Source organism: Perna viridis, chromosome 10 (assembly GCF_037379345.1).
Source record: "Perna viridis isolate PV_CMFRI_1.1 ecotype Kerala chromosome 10, ASM3737934v1, whole genome shotgun sequence".
NCBI lineage: Eukaryota > Metazoa > Mollusca > Bivalvia > Mytilida > Mytilidae > Perna > Perna viridis.
Genome location: NC_142454.1, coordinates 7,698,575 through 7,720,401, shown reverse-complemented (window position 1 = coordinate 7,720,401; position 21,827 = coordinate 7,698,575). Strand labels below are relative to the sequence as shown.

The 21,827-nt window shown below is 31.7% G+C and overlaps 1 protein-coding gene across 4 annotated transcripts in view; it reads right to left on the bottom strand.

Moving 5' to 3' along the window:
• The window catches only part of LOC148604352 (tyrosine-protein kinase Btk-like), a 36,684-nt gene that overhangs the window by 9,293 nt on the left and 5,564 nt on the right, over positions 1–21,827 (bottom strand). For 3 of the 4 annotated variants that reach the window (XM_088549415.1, XM_088549414.1, XM_088549412.1), the window contains exons 3-17: positions 20,284–20,382; positions 18,831–18,924; positions 17,387–17,521; positions 16,466–16,629; positions 15,237–15,301; positions 14,430–14,489; positions 13,025–13,156; positions 10,755–10,876; positions 9,534–9,611; positions 9,144–9,208; positions 7,281–7,384; positions 6,288–6,376; positions 5,052–5,250; positions 3,715–3,833; positions 1,454–1,614 (exon numbers count right to left, since the gene is read on the bottom strand). In XM_088549415.1, the coding sequence (XP_088405541.1) occupies positions 1,454–1,614; positions 3,715–3,833; positions 5,052–5,250; positions 6,288–6,376; positions 7,281–7,384; positions 9,144–9,208; positions 9,534–9,611; positions 10,755–10,876; positions 13,025–13,156; positions 14,430–14,489; positions 15,237–15,301; positions 16,466–16,629; positions 17,387–17,521; positions 18,831–18,924; positions 20,284–20,382 (1,686 nt within the window). Of the gene's footprint in view, positions 1–756; positions 844–1,453; positions 1,615–3,714; positions 3,834–5,051; positions 5,251–6,287; positions 6,377–7,280; positions 7,385–9,143; positions 9,209–9,533; positions 9,612–10,754; positions 10,877–13,024; positions 13,157–14,429; positions 14,490–15,236; positions 15,302–16,465; positions 16,630–17,386; positions 17,522–18,830; positions 18,925–20,283; positions 20,383–21,827 lie in introns of all 4 variants that reach the window. The other variant, XR_015916005.1, reaches the window with a different exon arrangement.

The window sequence follows — 21,827 nt, the reverse complement described above, 5'->3', positions numbered from 1 at the left end:
CTGCAACTTACATGGAAAAAGAAGAATAAATGGAAACAAGAGGCTCTGGAAGAGCCTGAATTGCTCACTTGGCAAAGCATGCCTCATCAACTAAATAAGTAAAGGCATCATGCTTTGTTATCATATTTGATGAAAGAATTGTAGAAAAAGAGCATATACAGTCAAATCTGCTCTGACGGTCACCTCAAATCAACGGCAACCTTCACTTAACGGTCATTTCAAAACCCGCCCAACTGTTTTCTCTATTTATTTTAACTCAAATCAGCGGTCACTTCCCTAACGTGGCTAACAATCACCTACTTTTCACCCTAAATCTTCTTTCTGTCTTCTTGTACTGGCCATTTTGTAAACATTTGGCTTATCACTTGACCAGATAACGGTACCTTGTCAGGTGATTTAATTATATTTAGAACATGTAAATATAGATAATTAGGTTGCTGAAGGGATTAAATCGGTATTGCAATGAAAACAAAATTAAAGATTCAATAGTATAGGTGTGAAATTTACTCATTGTCATAACAATGTCAGTCTTCAGTTTAATTATGAAAGTTTGAGTTGCGACGAAATCTCAGAAACGAAAAATGGAAAGAAATGAGGCAATTAAAAAATTAAATAGTGGAAAAGGTGCCCGTGCCGTTGTAAAGGAAATTAATGTTGGAAAAATATTTTTAAATACATAAATGAAAGATAAAAACATGTAATATTATGACAATCAGAAGTAGTACAATCTAATGGAATATGGGATTATATACTGACATCAAAGTCCTTCTACATCACAATATGTAACCTCATTCCAAAGGTCACCTCTCTGTAAAGGTCACTTTGAGTATTCCCCAGAGGTCACTGTATTAATGAATCATAGAAATCAAAGTAAGTACAAAATTAGCTGGAAAATGATAGTAATATTTGAAAAAAGAGCATTTTGACACCTATCTTCTATTTTTTGTAACAATGGCCATGTTTTATAATCGATGAAAAAGTTTAAACAATCATTTTGTGTAAGATACTCTAAGGAACAATTATGCCAGCTTTGATTAAATTTAGTTGCATGGTTTCAAAGAAAAAGATTTTCGAAGTTATACATGTGAAAAACGACCAAAAAAAAATTTGTTTTAAGGACAATTGATGGACAATATTATCTTGGTCAGAAAATTTTGCTTAATTCAAAGGTTTTTGAGTTATTTGCAAAAACCTGTATTTTGACCCTATGTTCTATTTTTAGTAACAACTGCCATGCTTTTCAAAGATGAAAAGTTATTAAAATGATCAGTATGTGCAGGATACCCTACGGAATATCTATGCAAAGTTTCATTCCAATTGGTACAGATGTTTCAGAGGAGAAGATGTTTGAAAAAAGCTAATGACAGACAACAGGTGGAAAGCAATTAATATAGCTAACACTGTGTTTAGGTCAAGTGAGGTTAAAACTGAATTAGCCTGGCTTTCAACTTACATGTGTAAAACACTTAAGCATGACTTGGTAAACTTTTTCTGGACAGTTCTGAGGCTGTTCTAGTCTTCTTCGAGATTGACATACATAATCTACGACATCTACATTTTTCATCTTCTCATAAGGCATTAAACCTCCAGTGAAAACCTCCCACATCAACACACCTACAAGAAAAAGAACACCACATACAAAATTCTTTGCATGATGATAATGAGAATAAAAGTGTGAAGTTTTTACTGAATTCTCATGTGTAGTTTTTCATCTTTAAACATCAAGGCACATTGAGTATACATGTACATGTATTTACTGCAAAAACACTTGCACTAAATTTTCTTCAAAACAGGTGAAGAATGAATGTGAAAGACCATGACAATTACTTGTGATGTAAAAAAAATTACAATACTCAGTTATTAATATATGCACATTATTTAAAACAAGAGGCTCTCATGAGACTGAATCGTTCAGATGGTTAAATTCTTGCCTTTCAAGGGCAAAAACTCTAATAAGGAGTTGTCCGACAATTTTAACTCATGAAGAATCTTTTCATTAATTGAAAGTATCTTTTTATCTATAATAGTTTTCAAGATATTGGCTGAATGAAAACTGTAATAAAATGTCATGTTTCACATTTCAAAGGCAATAATCCTAACAACGAGTTGTCTAACAACTTAGATAAAACACAGCTTTTTGTAGGCCTTATAATAAAGATCATTTAATCAATTGAAAGAATTTGGCTAGACTTAACAGTTTTGAAGATATATGACAAAAACTTCTCACTGACCCCTTTGTTCTATTTCTAGTAATAGCGGCCATGTTGTTCTACAGATAAAAAATCCCCACATCAGATCTATGCAAAAATATCGTAAGAAATATTCAAACCAAGTTTGGTTCTAATTGGTACAGTAGTTCCAGAGAAAAAGATTTTTGAAAGTAATAACATTAAAAATAGCCAAAAAAGACCTAAACGGGCAATTACCCCAATATGGCTTAACAAATTTACACGAAAATATGACTACAGAGAGATCTCATCACTCTGAACACCTTTTACCATGTCAGAATTTGGCTAAACGTAAAGTTTTGGAGATACATGGGAAAAACTTCAGTCATAGCCCTATGTTCCATTTTTAGCAATGGCAGCCATGTTGTTCAACAGATAACAAATATCCATAACAGTTCTATGCAGAATATCCTAATGAACATTCATACCAAGTTTGGTTCTAATTAGTCAAATAGCATCCGAGGAGAAGAGTTTTGAAAAGTGTATACGGTGGCGACAGAAGTCAAGTGATGGTAATAGCTAACATAGCCTTTGCCCAGTTGAGCTTAAAGTATATTTTCTAAATTTAAATAAAAAGTTTCACCAAGCACAGCATGATACAATCACAGTGTTCCAATTCTAAACAATTAGAGCAAGTGTAGACACAATATTAGTTTTTGACACATTACACATAAGGACTTACAATTTATTAAGGACAAAACAAATGGTTTTTGACACTATATTGCACAAATTTTTTATTTTAATTTTCAAAATCAGGCCAAAAATAAAAAAGTCGATATTTTCGAGTGTGGCCCCTTTGACACCTTATAACTAGAAAATGGTAAAAGATATCTGAAATTTGACTGAAAAAAAGGGGATTTTCATAAGAAATCCGATAAATAATAGTTTTTCAAAATGGGACCAAGAATAAAAAAGTTGAATTATTTGGGCATTTCCCAACTTTGACCCCTTATTACTTGAAAACTGCACAAAACATAAAATCTGCATGATACAGTAGTTTACCAGAATAAAATAAAGATCACAATAAAAAAAGAAAAACTAATATCGGTAAAAAATACAAACATTCTACATGGGTTTAAAAAGAAAACACCTATTTTTACCCCTTTTGGTTCTTTTTTCTAATACGGTAGGGGCCACAAAGTCCATTTTATATAAGAACCTTCCTTTATTAGTAAGTAAAATCATATCTATTTTCAGAACAATTGGTCAACCACAACTTAAGTAATGGCACTGAAACGAGGTATCCCTAGACAATTACAACTGCACCATTACATTACACAACCCCAATTTTGTTTGCAGTCATACAAAAAATAAATAGAGTTCCCTTTATCAAAAATAAAAATCTATAATGCATAAATGATATAGTCACTGAAAAATATGACATTGTATAAAATATGTTTGTGTATAGATAATCTGTTTTTCATAAGTAGATGTTCTTTTTACATATACATGTATAAGCAAAACCATTTGTCATTTTAACACTTACCAAATGCCCAAACATCAGATTTACTACTAAAACGAGTATAATTTAGTACTTCTGGAGGTGCCCATTTCACTGGAAATTTGGTCCCCTGTGAACTTGTATATTCATCATCTAACACATATCTAAAATACGAATAATTACATACATATCTTGTACTTGATAAAAACTTACGCAAAAAAATCAAAGGCTTTATTTCAATAGATATCTACTTTATATTAAGTTTATTTGTGTTTTAAGTTTCTGAAGTGATGAAATATTCTTGTAACATCAAAATTACCAAAAAAAATGATAAAGTAATATCCTCCAATAAATGCAGGGCATATGTCTTCAATTGTTACAAGCTATGACATATCTTTAGGATGCCAGGATCTTAGAACATTAAATTACTAGAGGTGAAAGGATTCACCAATCAATAAAACTTATCCAAAATGAGAGCAATCCACATATGGTATAATAATGATGATATTGGAACCAGTTCCTATTTTATAAGATTTGATCTCCACTCCATCAAACTATGCCTTTGATACTTAAGTAAAGAGACCAGGGGAAGACCAATGACCACCTTTTACAGACCTCTTGAAGCAAACCTCTATTACAAATCATTGGAACGTTTGTATTCAACATTTTACATCAACCTCATGTAAGCATCAAAGTAACTTGGTCTGATTTCATTCTATTTCAAATGAAAGCTTGATAGGCTTTGGTGAAATTGAATATGATACAAACATATCACTGATTTCAAGAATTATGTCCCTTACCCTAGGTCTACCTCCTTAAGAGTGACATTAGGGCTATCAGTGTGTAAACATCAGGAACCAGGCTTACTGAAGAAAACAAATGGCAACCTTCTGTTGTAGATGGAGCACGGAAAATTAAGTGTAAAATCAGGCAAAATGTAAAAAATCAGAAACATGCATGTCAAAACCCCACCGATGTGACAACATAATTTAACTCAATGATGCTTTCTCTATTTAAAAAGACCATTATTTGATCTCACCATCTCTGGATTTGCTCAGAATTTTTTTATAGAATGATAGAAAATGAGGTTATTGACAGAGTTATCTGCCCTTAAAATGTTCATTTTCAGTGCATTTCAATAAAATTATAACTAAATTTAACAAAAAGATGTGGAACATCTTGTCTTTTTTTCTTGATTCTGATAGTGCAAATAGCCAAATTAATCTTTAAAATGGAGTTTTTTTCATACAATGTTTCATTCACTGCCTGATTCTTCAAGAGACTGACAGGTTCACCTGAGCAATTTAAAGAAAGTATGATAAAAAAAAATACTTTAAACAATTTACATTAGCTATAAAGGTCAAGTACAACAATTCATCTACCTTGCTAAACCAAAGTCAGCAACTTTAACAACCATACTTTCTCCAACCAGACAGTTGCGAGCAGCTAGATCTCGATGAATAAATCTACGTTTCTCTAAATATGACATCCCATTACATACTTGAGAACAAATGTCTAATAAAGTAGCAGTCTTTGGTAAAATCCGAGCTTTGTGACGTCTTAGATATGTTAACAGTGAACCTAAAGTGAAGAAAAGAAGATACAGATTTTAACATGTTTTGCAACTCAAGTTTTTATTTATCCTCATAAATCATCAGAACAGAATACTTCTGTGTAATAAAAATAATAAATCATTCACTCACAGCTTCATCATTCAAAATCGATTAACCATCAATTGTTGCATTCAACCAGTTACAATTTCTGAAGTCAGTACATTGAGTTTTTCAGTACTGTAAAAGGGTAATATACATGTGAATGAGATCCATACAAACAAATGTACAATATTTTCCGGTGACTTTCATGTAAGTTGTCTGTTACAACCTAAGAAATAACAAAAATTGTTTCATTCATTTATGGACATAAATAACAGCAGCTGACCTTTAAATTACATATTTTATTGATTATATACGCCAATAAATTGATGTCATAAAGAAAATTTGCTGGTATGTAATGTTGTGAATATGAAAATCAGCTTATCTGGTAAATTTATCTTTTCTGTGTTATTTTTGTCAATTTTGGTTGAAAATCAAATGGGTTGACAAATACAGAGAGATACAAAGAAAAACAATGTCATGAATTACTTAACAAACTAAATGATAAATAACAAAATGGAATGATTGATACCAACCAAACTCAAATCTGATTGCTTTTCACAATGTCCATTAGCTATTAATTGATTTTAAAAAAATATACATATAAGAAACAATGAAATTTAAGGCATACCAGTTAAAATGTTATCAGCTAATATACCGGAAAGTATGGTAATACAACTCGAGAATTTAGGATAGCCTTCAAAACCAATAAAACAATTTTATATTCACAGATACAAATTTTCTAGGTGATATGTGCCATAACTTCTAAAGAGTAACTGTAAAGTATACCAAACTCATACACAACCTCTATCTTATAGTTCAAAGTATGATGTTTAGAAAATATTGGTTGAGTAGAACTTAAAGAAAAGTTGTTCAGCAGAGGTCAAACATCTTTAATTTGTTATATTTTCCTATTACATGTATTGTTGTATTTATTTAGACCCTTCAGATTTGTATTTGACCTACCATAAGGCATTAGCTCTGTAACAATAATAAGTGGTCTTCTCTTTGTAACTATACCATATAACTGGACCAAGTTTGGATGATTTAGTTGTCTGAAAAAAAAATCACAAAAGAAATACAAACTAGAACTGGTGTTAAAGGCCCCTCTCCATGATGTGTATTTTAAGTATTAGCAGTTTCTTATTTGTAGCATTGAAAATTATCTCTGTATTTTTGTTTGATTTCTGAGGGCCTCATGTAGATTAGTTCTAGACTAAATGTGTTGCCCTCTTGAAATAAACTATTATTATCATTATTTTTGACATCATTACAGAATCAATTAGTCATACTATTGTACATCTCTACATAGCATTCTACCTCTGCATTAAGTTTCAAGAGAATTCAACCGGTAATACAGGAGTCACTGTGGACAACATTATTTCAGACAGACAGTCAGACATTGTACACCTCTACATAGCATTCTTACTCTGCATTAAGTTTCAAGAGAATTCCACAGGTAATATATAAGTCACTGTGGACAACATGATTTAAGAATAGACAGACAGACAGACAGAAAAACTGAGACCTATTTACCTCCTTATACTTTGTTCAAAGGGTATAAAACATTAGTATTGGAAATAAATGAATAAATTAATGCTGCATTTATTACAACATAGTTTTGTTAAAATTATTATAATATTACATAAATCTATGAAAAAGTTCCATTTATAATATAATATATCTTTGAAAGAATGTTGAAGTCACAAAATTCAATGGTTGCAAAATTTGACTCATACATTAATTCCTGTAAAATATTTGTCTTTTACAGTACTCTGTTTTCCATAGTTACTACTTAACTTAGCTGGCAAGGGATAAAATATAAGCCTATCAAATTCTTAATTAATTTATGAAAAAGCTCTATATTTATAGGCAATACCATAAAAAGGCAGTAAAACTACAACTCTGACTGACACACAAATACATTAGTGTTTTATTCATGACTTGGTTTGAACTTACGTCATGGTGCGAGCTTCCTCTATAAAAGCTTCCTCAGACATTGTATTTTCTTTCATCATTTTAACTGCTACAACCTTTCCACGCCATTTACCTTGATTAACAGTCTGAAATATTCCAAACATATTTGTCAGAACTTCTGCATTCAAGAATAAATTCTTTACTTCAATGTTTAAAAAAAATAGTTCAAGCATAAATAATTAGAAAGCTAAATGATAAGTTTGATTAAAATGTGCCAAAGAATCCAATGATCTAGCATGTGCAATGTGCCAAAGAATCCAATGATCCAGCATGTGCCATGTGCCAAAGAATCCTAAGATCTAACATGTGCCAAAGAATCCCAAGATCTACATTTGTAACATAAGCCAAAGAATCCAAAGATCTAATATGAGCTGGAGAATCCCAAGATCTAATACGTGCCAAAGAATCCAAAATCTAACAAGTACTGAAGAACCCAAAGATCTAACAATTGCCAAAGACATGTGCTGAAGAACCCAAAGATCTAAAATGTGCCAAAGAAACCAAAAATCTAACAAATACTGAAGAAACCAAAGATCTAACAATTGCCAAAGACATGTGCTGGAGAATCCAAAGATCTAATATGAGCTGGAGAATCCAAAGATCTAATATGTGCTGGAGAATCCCAAGATCTAACATGAGCTGGAGAATCCAAAAATCTAATATGTGCCAAAGAATCCAAAAATCTAACAAGTACTGAAGAACCCAAAGATGCACCAACCTTATTCAATGTGAGAATTAAATCTTCCAACATTTTTTTAGCACAAGTGACCATATTTTGTTTATTCACAATAATTAATCAGCTTATTTTTACATACATTTTCATTTATTTTTTGTTACAAAATACCTAAGACCAATATTTTTTACAATAAACATGTATGCATGCAATATATTCTTAATTTAAAAGACCTGTGATTACATGTATACGGGTAAACATGTAAGAAAACTTTAAATCCCAGTCAGGACTGAAAAATTTGTAGTTCAGAATAAAACAAAATTTTCATGTGCATATTATTTTTGCTGCATTTGTGATAGGCATTTTTTGCACTTTGATACTTTACTTGTATCTACTTCAAATTTATTAAACAAGTCGATGGAACAAAAACAAACTAGGGAACAACTGTATCATTGTGTATTAGAAGACACCAGTTAAAGTAAAAACCAGTGGATCCATTAAATGTAACTATCAAATATAAAACTGTTATCTTATTGTAATGCAACTATCAAATTTATCTGTGCAAATTGAAATAAAAAATTTTGAAATAACACCTGTGCATGCACAAACAATCTGACAGGCATGTTGCCAAAATTGACACCCTGGAATTTTCAAAATTATCCAATGAAATTCAACAAAACAATTGTTGCATTTGAGTAAATAGGTAACAACAATGTAAATTTTAATGCTGGTTACAGATACAAAATCAGCCTGATACTTTTAATGTATACAGTATTTTCAACGAAGTACAGATTCAGGTAAAAATCAGGCAAAAAATTGATTGGGGCAAAAAGTCATGTAAACCTGAACTATTAAATTTTCAGATTCAGCCACATTTATTATAAAAATACTAATTGGAATTAAATCTGAGGCTTTGGAAGTGATGGCATTGGTCAAAATGGTTAAGTTCATGTTTTGACCTATATTTCCTATCATTCCTGTTCACGACATATTACTATACAACCAGGACATCTCTTCTTTCCCAACATTTTACATGTACATTACTTTTGTTGGTTCTCAAATCACTACTGGGGCATATGGTACTATAAAGAAAGTTGACAAATATCTTGACTAATCACCCTCTATCTGATTATTATGTTTATCTGTACTTAAACATTGATTTCCAAACTTACACCAAAACATCCAGCTCCTAACTGTTCTTCTATAACAATCTCCGCAGGGTCAATCTCATATTTACCTAGAAAATAAATCTTCATTTGCTAGCTTCCTGTATTTTTGTACATGGAAAATTTTGGCTATTGCATGAAACGTATATCTATTTAAATTCAAAACACAAGAACATTTTACATGGACTATGAAGAAATTCATTTAACTGCCAGTTTAAGGCCAATACAATTATCAAAAGCTGTCTTGAAAATATCATAATAAATAGTACGATTCATTAAGTAGTCTCTAAACAACCACACGGTTTTAAAACCGAATGGCAATTAAAAAAAAAAAAAAACATCAGTATGCAAAAAAAATACAAAGTATGACAAATAAAATAAGTAGACCAAACTTACTATGCCCAAAACCAGCTGTTGCAGGTGCTGTCTTCCCGCCCTCTGGAGATGGTGGACTTCTTAATCTTGTTGATAAACCTAAAAAATGTTTCAAAGTATGGTTTTCAAACATATTGATACCTAAATATTCTAGAAGGGCAAAATTAAACCTTCAATGTCTAATGATATTTGCTAGCCATATTGGCTGAACAGCCAAAAACAATATTTATTGAACCCTCCATTTGCAAAATGTGTGGGGGATATATAGTGATATTTTCAACTAGATTTTGTGAATATCGCACACAGTAATACTTGTATATCCTTCTTACCTTAAACAAGGTTACAATTTGTGAAACATTCACAAGCCAACTTCCCTAAGGTAGATGAAAACTGTATTTGGCTAGTGTAAATTATTGAGCACTCACCAAGGTGGCAAATACTGATTTCCTGACTAAAATTGTAATGACCCTTGACAATAGTTTTATTTACAGTACCTGAACCGACCCGTGCAACAAAAATTGCGATCTGTCATCGGTCACTGATCAGTTTCCGGTCAGTCATTGATCCATCAAACCGATCCATTAAACCAGTGATCGCATCACGTGACCACAGAGTGGTCACTGTATTTTACAGTTTTCATTGTTTTCTTTGTCAATTTTACACATTTTTACATAATGTAATAGATTTAAACATCACTTTATACTTTTATTTTACATTTCTTTTATTTCGAACAGATCTTACACCATTTTACATAACAAAACTGTGATCAGATTGGTCACCGGTCATTGGTCATCAATCCGTCAGCCATCAATCAGTCAACAGTCATCAATCCGTCAAATCGTTGCACGGATTGGTTCAAGGACTGTATCTTAAATATCCCTTTAGATTTCTGCCAACTTGACGTGCCTGTTCAATATTTAAGGGTTATACTTCAACAATACTGGCTAGAGAAATTTTATCTTGGTGAGTTGAAATTGAAAGTTACTTGCCAATTTGGTGGGAAGAATATAAAAAGATTTCACACACATTTGTTATCTATTTCTCATTAATGATTTAATATCAATCACAACCTACCAGCAGAATCATGTTTATGATTCAATATCAGTCACAACCTACCGGCAGAATCATGTTTATGATTCAATATCAATCACACCCTACCAGGAAAATCATTTTTATGATTCAATAACAATCACAATCTACTGGCAAAATCATGTTTATGATTCAATATTGATAATTACTAACCAGCAGAATCATGTTTATGGTAGTGTATAAGTTCCTGAATCGTTGGAAATGCATGTTTTTCAGCTATATAAAATAAATCATCACAATTCTTCTTTATATGATAATGTTTTACTGTTCCTTCACTGAAAATATAAATCATGAAATTATGTTCATATGGTAACAGACTAAAGAAGCTATACAGAAGTTGATGTGTTACATGTTGTACTGTACATACACCAGGAAAGGTAAGCTCAAATTAAAACTATCTTAAACAATTAATGTAAAAGTAATTATATTCTTTGGGGTACCAATTTTTGTAGTTTCATGGTTGGCTCAAACCACAGAACTAAATTCCCAACGAAATACATATTATCTGTTTATTTGTAGTGAGGGAAATATCAAACCACAAATTTAAGAATCAACAAACCAACGATCTGTCTGCAATCCACGAAAAATTGATATCCATGAATAAAAGAACCTCCACAATATTTAAAATATTATTTCAAAAATAAAAGAAGAAAAGAAAAGAAAAAAAAATTTAGAAGCTGAAACTTTCTTTACAAGGATGGAAAGGAAGGATGTTTAAATGAAGATCTTATTTCCAATTACACAATTGCATCATAAATGTTTAGCAAATTTCAACATTGCCCGACCCTCTGATTGCCTGATTGCCCAGTGTACTATTGGGAATTGTGATCTTTCTTTGGTTGGGAATATTGGATTAAGCTGCTCAGACTTATGACAGACTTCACAAGTTATCTTATACTAAAAACAGTATAAGCAGTCATCTACATTTCGGATAGTATATATATTTTAAAAACCACAACTTGGTAAGTTATTACAACAGGTAAATAAATCTTGTGTAATTTAGAGTTACTAATGTATTTACTCATAGAACTAGCTATTGCTTAGTCTGTCATAGTGTGCGAAATTTTTATCGGTGAGGTACCAATTTTCATGGTTTTTGTAGGTTTGTCAAACCATGAATTCAAATTCCAAATGAAATATAAAATATCCATGGAAAATGTTAACACTTCAATAAAATCCACAAAAAAGGTTGACAGGTCATGAAAATAGATTCTCCCAAATAAAAGTTTGTTCCCAGTTCTATGTACAGGAAGGGGAGGAATGAAATACCTTAGTCTTGATCTGTAACTATTTCTTCTAAAATTATGATGTAATTCATAAGTACACAGGCAAAAATGAGTCACATTAACTTAACGTTAAATCAATATAAAATTAAACTTAAAAATGAATGTTACGTTAACGTTAATTGAGCTCTTGATTGTTAATGAACGTTAAAATTTGTAATACAGTACATGTACAAATAACCCATATTTTTATTATGATTGTTATATGTCATTCTGTTAAAATCTCTATGATTAAAACTCAATTTATGGACCTTTCAATGTTGCTTAAGTGTGTTTCTTTTTCTTCATACATGTATTGTAAAAAAGTAAAAAAGTAAAATTTTCATTTCATTTGAACCTTCAGGTATCAAATGAAAATATTACAAAAATAAATACAGAACTCAAAGCACTCTAGTTTAGATCATTTATAATTTTCTCTATCATGAGTTTTGACAAATATGAATCATTTACCTAATATTACACATGTTTAAGGGAACACAAAAATTGAGATTTTGAAACTAAACCTTTGGCAATTCTTCCAACAAGTAGTAGAAATGTTCAATAGTAATAACTGCAATGCAAACATTGTAGTTTGATATTGTTGTTAAGAAAAAGAATGAAACTAATAACTTGTAAATAATCTTACTCTGATTGTGGCTGAATGTTACCTCCACAATCAACATGATTTCTATGTGACTAGCAGATTCACAGAAAAAAAATCACTGTTTTACATTTATTTTTTTAATTGAAAAATACAAGGTTCATGCACACATAATTTTCAAATAAGAGGTAATTGCATATACTTTGCATCACTAAATGGAACTTAGTTCTAGGGAACCAAACAATGAATCCCTCTAAACTTTCACACAAACGTGTTTTTAAAATATCATGAAATAAAACACACAGAACAATTTTGGTTCACTGAAAATATGTCATTTCAAAATAGTTCAAACATTAAGTAACTTGCATTAAATGATAACATACAAATGTTTAGTAGTAATTAATCCATGACAGAAAGTTTCTCATGCACAAGTCTGCCTTAGTAAACATACATTAATGGACCAATAATAGGTTTTAGGATATTTGTAGATTTCTTAACTTGAAACTGTTTTTAGAACTTGTAAATGTAAATTCCAGAGAAAACTTTTTAACAATACAAACCTTTCTGAAGTATAAAGAGACAAAGTAAACATCCCTGGGGTACTAGACTCTCTGACGAGAAAACATCCTTCCCTTCCTTCCTTTCGTAATACCTGCTCGCTCCTCTCTCGTGAATAGCTCTTACAGAACCAGCTAAACAAAATAAAAGTATATATTGTATATTATGGTTTGGCTATTATTATTTCATAAATCAGCTTACTTCAGTAATTTCTGGCCTCTCTATGTCTTCTTTCATTTTCACCTTTAGTTAATTTTTATGTTAATTGAGTACATAGGAGCAACTCTTTTGCTGTAACTGTGTATGATGATGTTATGGGGCCAGCTGCAGCCTGTCCTGTGGTATGAGGGTTTTCTTGTTGTTCATTGAAGACCAATGGTGGCCTTTGGTTGACATTTTCAACCCAGTGGGTTTGCCGTCTCTTTGACACATTTACCATACCAATTCTCGTTATATTATCAAATTTTCCCATTCCTACAATTTTTTTTTACATAATTGTGGTTAAGGAGAAAAAAATAATGAGATTAAGTGTGAGTATTTGTAATAATCAAGCAAAATAGGAAAAATCTGAAACATGCATATCAAAAACCCAACCGATCTGACTATGTAATTTAAGATACTTTCTCTATTTGAAAAGACTGTTATTTGATCCCTGCATTGCTGGATTTGCTCAATTTTTTTTCAATACATTGTAAAAAAATAAGGTTTTTGACAGAGTTGTCTGCCCTTGAAATGTTCATTTTCAGTGCATTTCAATAAAATAATAACTAAATTTACCAACATTATATAGAAAATCTTGTCTTTCTTGATTCTGATGGTGCAATTAGTCAAATTAAACTTTTAATGGTGGGTTTTATCATACTATGTTTCACCCCAATTCTTACAGATAATGACAATTACGTAGCAGTCTTTGTAGGAATCATGCAAAATCTGAAAAAAGTGATACACCCTAAAAAAGACTACATATTTTTATTTTTGTAATTAAGTTGTGTTATGGTTGTATATTATGAAATGTGTAATTATTCATTCAAATCTGTCTGCTCTTAGGAGATAATCAACATTGAAAATCCAATAGATTCTACTGTATTTGAGTGTCATTTACAGAGTTATCTTCCTTAATTATGAAATCTACAGTGCATTCTATGTAATTTTTATCTCCTAAGAGCAGGGATTATATGAAAAACCACATGTTAATTTCTGTTTACTTTGACATTCCAAAAAAAATATCAATAATAAAAATATATAGGCTTTTTTACCCATGAATCACATTTGGCATGATCCTTAGCTGGAGTGCTACTTAATTGCTTCTGGTTTTATCATTCAGCTTGAATGAAGTATTCAACAAAGATCAGCAGTAAAATGTCTGATGTATATGTATGTAAATATATAGTGATATATAATACTTACTCAAATATTTCTAAATCAAACTTCTTCTTAATATAATTTGCTGGAATATAACCTTGTTGCCTGAGGAAATAAGAAATCAAAGGAAATATTTTCATAAATGTAATTCTAATATGACATCCTATTAACGTCAAACAATATATCACCTGACATATCTATCCTTGGGAAATTCAGATGCAAAAACATCATTTTTTTCATAGTAGAAAAGAAATAATTCATTTTATGTATGATGTAGTAGTCATTAACATATGGGTAGCCTTTATAATAAAATAATCAAATATAAAGACCTAGCCTAGGTGTCAGTTTCACAAAAAGTTGTAAGTGTAAAATTAATCCTAAGTAATGACGTCATAAACTAAAATAGCATTGTGACGTAATGATTTACGATCAATTTTACACTTACGACTTTTTGTGAAACCTACGGCAGGTGTATATGAGTATAACAACATAATCAAATACTGTTTCATGATGTAGTAATTTTCACAATTTTTCGCAGTGGACAGAAAAGTGTGAAATCGTGGATACTGTATATGTAGATAAAGCTATTGTCAAAATATCAAGTAGCTGAGATAAAAAACTGTGAAGAAAACTGTAAAAAAAAAGTAGTGGACATATAAACAGACACATGATAACTATACACCCCCTGCAAAGTGTCACTGTGTTTATCAACATAGTATAATGACTCCTATGGTAGTAGTTTCAAGAACTGAAATGTATCCTCTTCTTTATTTCTAATGTTTTTGTTCTTTTGTAATTGTTGACATAAGTCTAATATAAGATACATGTATGTGTATGTAGTAAAGATCCTACCCTGCTTTGTTTTTTGCCAACCACCAATGGTCTCTGGAATCATCAGCAATTTCATATTCTTCACCCTGTTAAATATAAATTAGAAATAAATGTCAGAAGATTAAAAAATCTTTGTTCTTATCATCCGACACGGGACACACTATTTTAAGATGATCTTAGAATACCAATCTCCATAAGAATCAGGCAATACGTGAAATTTTAAAATTTAAAACTGATCATAAAAGGTCCTAAGACTTTCTGAAACTTTTTTCCCTCATTCACGGTTGTAAAGTTATAAATAGTGTATAGGTCTGCACCCATAAAGAGGTAAATGGTACTTGGTAGAGATTCCTCATACTTTGTAAAAAATGATTCCAAATTATCTTCAAGTATACCAAAAATGCTGGATTTTTTTTTATCACCAACATATTTCTTCAGTGCGGTAGATGTGTTTTTAAATGATTGGTTGGCTTTCCTATGGGAACAAATTGTGATCCTCTACTTACTGACCTATTCCTTCACTCTTATGAGCCTTACTTTACAGCTGATCTAATCCAGAAGAACGAACACCCTGTAGCAAGATTTTTTTTATCTCAATTTCCATTATAAAAATGATGTATTATCTTTAAACAATCCTAGTTTCAAGAATTTTATACACCACATCTATCCCAAAGAACTTAAGATAAAGGATACTATAGACACTGTAAAATCAGCCTCATATCTTGACCTACACTTAGAGATTGATGGAAAAGAAAAACTGTAGTCCAAACTATACAATATTAAAACAAAGGCAATGAATTTTCATTCTATATAGTCAACTTTCCATTCATCCTATTATTAGACTTTTGGAACAAGGTGTTTCCACAAGAATGAAGTCATCACTACAGAAGTTTTATGGTCATCATTATCAACTCATGGGTTGTTATGGTGTATCCATATGCACCATGAGAACTAATTTGTTCACTGTGTCATATTTTTCACTTTCTCTTTTGTCTTCTCCAGACCTGACTTTTTATGATTAACTTGGCAGGTTTTTCTAGAAAAGCCCATGACATTTACTCTACCAGTGCACCTGGTCCATGCTCCCAGTCTTTACTTGAGTCTGTGTTTCTCAATTACTTTTGTTTCATTGTTTTTATGGTCATTTAATGTTCTTTGATGTGTGTGTGTCTGTTCCCCCTGGATTGCAGTCTTTTGATTTCCAACAGAACTTTGGTTCTCTTGATTACTCCTTTTGAACATATAATTACCTGTTGAAGTTCTAAGTCCCCATCTTCTACAGGTGTAAAGTTATATATAGCTATATAGACCTTCTTGTTTCGTGCTGTTGATTGATTATCATTGGGTTTGGGGGGCAGGGGTTTGTTGATCACAGAAGCTCCTCCCTTGGGGCCTGAAGCTTGTACTGGCTGGGCTGTACAAATAGATATTTACACATTTTAGGAGTCAACATCAGATAATTCAAAACTTTTTATGAAATATTATACTTCAGTACTATTTTTCAAGGAGATAAATTTTGTTCATAGGTTTCTTTAATATAGCAAAATATCAATAGTGTACACTCTTTGGTCACAAACATTACCATGTTACACAGAATTTTGATGTCGCATCCTGATTGATTTCTGTGATCTACAGTATAATTGGACAATGATGCCCTTTATTTGAACAATGGGTAATTTCTTGAAGTTATTTGATGTGTATTTTGTAAATAAATTTAAATGAGAATTATATGGTTTTATAGTACTGACACTAGTCTAAAAAAATGTTAGGTAAAATAAGACAAATACTGACCAGGAATTTGGGAAATTCGGGAAAATTATCTACATTTACATCTCAGGGTAAAAGATACTGGTAGTACCTTGGGGACAATAAGCTTACAAATCATACTCAGTCACTAATTCGTTAACTATCTTTATTTCCTTTAAAAGTAATTCTTCAGTATTCAGACCCTGCATATCCTGTAGACTCTTATCATGGCCAAATTATCAAATCTATCAAAACTTATTTATCCATTTTTTTCTGACAATGAACAAATTACGGTAAAAGATCTTATGGGGCAAAAGGAGTAAATAAAATGTCTCAACCTCTATTTATTGATTTTTATGAAAATGTACTATTAAAGAAAAGAAGTTATCCTTGAATAGCCTAGAGAAATATAATTGTATTTTGACCTTTTTCAGGAGTAGTTAAACTACAGCCTACGGCAGCTCTATCTATCTGATCACAGCAGGAATATCTCCCTAAGGACTTAGTCCATACACCAGGATGGTACTTGGGGAAGAAACAGGCTTCCTTCCTTGATGCAGCTGTAATTAGATATAGGCATGTAGCACATGTGATTCTTTAAAACAGAGTATAACGAGAATAGGTATGGTGCATGTAAAGTTACAATAAGTCAAAAATATGTTGCATTTTTACAAACCTGGTATATTACAGTAAGTTTACTGTGATCTTCAACCTTTTTGAACTGGAATAGCCCAAGGTAAATACCAGTTTTGCTAAGTGAACTCCTCTACTAAATTAGTAACAATGGAGTTTAAGCTTTAAGGTCATTTAAATCGACACCTTCACTCATGCAGTTAAATTGATGTAGTAGAATTTTTCCTTCACGTGGAAAAATTTATCAGTTAGAAGCTTCAGTAAGTGACCACTGGAGTGTGATAGAATAAAAAAAACTCTCAGTGTTCAAATAACAATATTCTGTTTTCAAAATAGTTCTATAGAAACTCATGTAACCAAAATTTTAGAAGAAAATAAGTCATGACATACTCTGGATAATGTGATCATCCTGTTGCAAATTTCTATTTTCATGTAATAATAGAAGTGCTAAGTGTTTTCATTTCACATTAACTAATGCACATTTCCAAAATATTTTTTTGTATTTCAATAAATTTGATAAGAAGTTAGTTCAAATCTCAGTACAGTATACTATGAACATGTCCACTAGTAATAAAAACATACAAAAATGATACCAAAAAATATCCCCTATTTTCAGCTGTTTAATGATATATTTTGAAAGTGTCTATTTAAATAACCACAGAAATTTTTATTAATTCAATAGAATTTAAAGCTGCATTAGCTGTCATTTTTGTAAATTTTTGTTTCTGTTCAAACATACCTTCACTTTGGATTATTTCTACTAAATTGTACTTTCCCTGTATAAATTCATCTGATATCCACATATAATATGCATTAAATACATGAAATAGGTGTCTATATATTTATTGTCTTGCAAGACAAAAAATCGACCTAAATAAATTTGTATGCATGTGACTTTTAGTGACCTTAATCCATGCATGATCTGTAAGGGTCGCTTCTTTAATAACAAATCTGATTGCAAAGCGAAAGTGGTTATTCAACAGCAAGGAAGACATTTACTGCTTCAATTGCATTACTACAAACTTATTTCATTGAATTGGAAAAATTCAGAAGAATCTAAACTGAACAAATTTGGCAGCTAATGCAGCTTTACCAGTTTTTTTTCCAATTCAACAAGGTCAAAATTCATAGTCAACCCAAGTTGGTCTTAAAGGGTCTAAACATGCAAAAACATTAAGTTACAATTACTCCCTTCACAGGTAATAGACAAGTAGCAAGTTACATTTCATCACAAACCTTCTCTGAGCTCTTCAATCCACTCTCTCCTCTGTTCATCTTTTAAAGCAACAATGTAGAGAGTAAAGAATTCTGCCCCTTCTCCATAAACTACCTGTAAATAGATATTGGTCTTATTTTTGTTTCTCTTTGGTTGTTAGCTTCACCATCTGCAATGTAACCAATCATGTGGTCCATTGCATTAAAATTTATTTTTACATAAAATATTTTTTTCCAATTGCATACATTTGTTTCATAGAAATGAATTCTTTTATTAGGAACCATTAGAAGTATAAAAACAAAACATTCTAATATGAGGAATTTCCTGTACCAATTTGACACATGAAATTAAAAAAATGTAGTTGAACCATCTATACATGTACTAAACAATGAAAAAAACAGAAGAATGTCTAAAGCAAACATCTACTGAGGTCATTATGAATATGTTTCACTGCAGAAATAAAAAAATGATGGTGTGCAGGCCTGAATAAAAAGCTTTGCGGAGCGCAGCATGACATGACCACAGAGGTCGAACCCCGAACAGTTGGGGGCAAGTGTGGAAACGATATTAGTTTTTGACTCACTTCAGCATAGGGATTTTCAATTCAATATGGACACATCAACTGGTATGGTCACTATATTGAACAAAATTTGAAATTCAAATAAAAATTTTCAAAATCAGACCAAAACTAAAAAGTTGATTTTTTGAGGGGTGGTGCCCCTCTGACCCCTTGTAACTCAAAAACCATAGGAGATACCTGAAATCTGATTGGTCAACATAGGCAGGGATTTCCATAAGGAATCCAATAAAAAAAAAATTGAAATCAGACCAAAAATAAGAAAGTCTACTTTTCTGGGAATGTGGCCCATTTGACCCCTTATAACTCAAAAACGGTCCAAAACACATCAAATCTGTAAATACAAACTTCTACCAGGATTAAGCAAGACACACAATAAAAAACTAATAATCAAAATGGAAACAAGAAAAATCATTATACATGGATAATAGTATTAAAACATCCATTATTATCCATTTTGGTCCCTTATTCTAAAAAGGTAGAGGCCACAAACTCAAATTATAGGAACCTTCCCTTAGTGGGTAGTAAAATCTTATCAAAATTCCATTACAATTAGTAAACCACAACTAAAGTTACAGTATGGAAAGGAAATGTCCCCAGACGACGATTGCGGCATAACATTGTTCAAAACAGAAAATTTGCAGTAGTATAAAACAAAAACAAAGTGTCTACAGAAGACAACACGGAAGACAATGACGACATTGCCATGCCAACATGCAAATGCAAATTTTTGTGGTCATATAAACATGTAAATACCATATGACAGAGAATATTCTCAACTGTAACACAAGCACTTTCATTGGAGATATCATTGATGTTAAGAATATTCTCAAACTTACGTATTTTTAATGGTTTATGGCACTCTGGCCTGACCACAATAGCTTTCATTATGTTACCTGGAACACATTGACTTTATTGTCTAACACCCTGTCTTCTACAGCCTCCACTACTTTTACTTTCTCTAATTTTATAGCTCCCTTCAGTTTTCCAACTTTCTGAAATAAGATTTGATAAAAATAAGTACACAAGTTAATAGTTTAATTGAAATAGGAAATCTTTACTTTAACAAATAAATACCTCCTGAAAAAAAAGAGAAAATAAAAACCTCACCAAATTGCCTGATAAATGAAACAATATATACACAAACACATGTTTGTAGAACTCTATCACAACGCCTAAAGAATTTACATTCCTGAATTTGCACTTCTGTTAGATAGAATCAAGTGAGGGAATTTCTAAGCCAACTATTCTAAAGACTGTGAAATGTAATATTCTGATGCTGAGCAATGCCTTGATCATACACATCAGAGATCATACATGTACATGTTCTCAATTTGATTTAAGTGAATTAAATGCTTTGTGGAGCACAGCTAGAGGTCAATCCCTGAATGAGCATGACAAATATTAATACAAATTCAAGCATGATATAACTCTAAATTTTGACTGTGATTAAGGAATGATTGATTGATTGTTGGGGTTTAACGCCCAAGCAGCAATATTTCACTATATTAAGGTGATGAACATGAAATGGATGATAAAATGAACACGAAATGATAATGATGAAATGGAAAAAGGGATGGGACACAAGGATAATAGGGTCAACATATTTTGATTGCCACAAGATAAAAGGGAGGGATGGGTAGGGTTGGGCAATTTAGCCTCCTGTGGCGGAGTGCAAAGGTTCCTACTCCTATCGAATACCACAGCAAGGTTCTTTAACATGAAAGGAATGTGGCATCTTTCCCAACACAGTGCACCACTATGGTTTGCGGCCAGGTTTTCCGTATTATAGCCTGACAACCCCTGCATGAAACATGCCAGAGCTACCCCATTCCACCACCTGGGGCACACAACCCAGTTGCTCTGTGGGCAGAGTGCCTAGCCCCGGCTAGGTTTCTGAGCACTATTTAGTTGCCTTTTACAACAAGCTTAGCGCTGCTGCAGGCCTATTCTTTTGACACCCGGACCTGCACAGGAAGACTGTGATTAATCATTTGACACAAAACACAATGTAGATACCAAGTAATGCCCATTAAACCAACTTTCACTTTCAAGTTAGTATCGTTTTCAGTGCATGTAACCCTAAACTATAACCTACTAATCCCACAATACATGTGTCTTCCTTATCACTTACTGGTAAATTGATATGAGTTTCATGAAAAAAAGGTTTTCACAATTTACACATGGAAGCTAATTTATACCAAGAGTTGTGACCTTGAACATTCGATATACTGATTCTTAAATCAATGGTTAACTGGTACAAAGTTCATGAAAATGTACACATTGACAGACAATGCACACATAAAAGTGTTAAGAAATTTTGCACAGTAAACCATTTCAGACACTGCAACATTACAACAGGCTACAGTTATCAAGATAAAGCTGATACACACAAGCCAACATATAGTAATCTTTTAAGACCTTTATTTATATATTATAT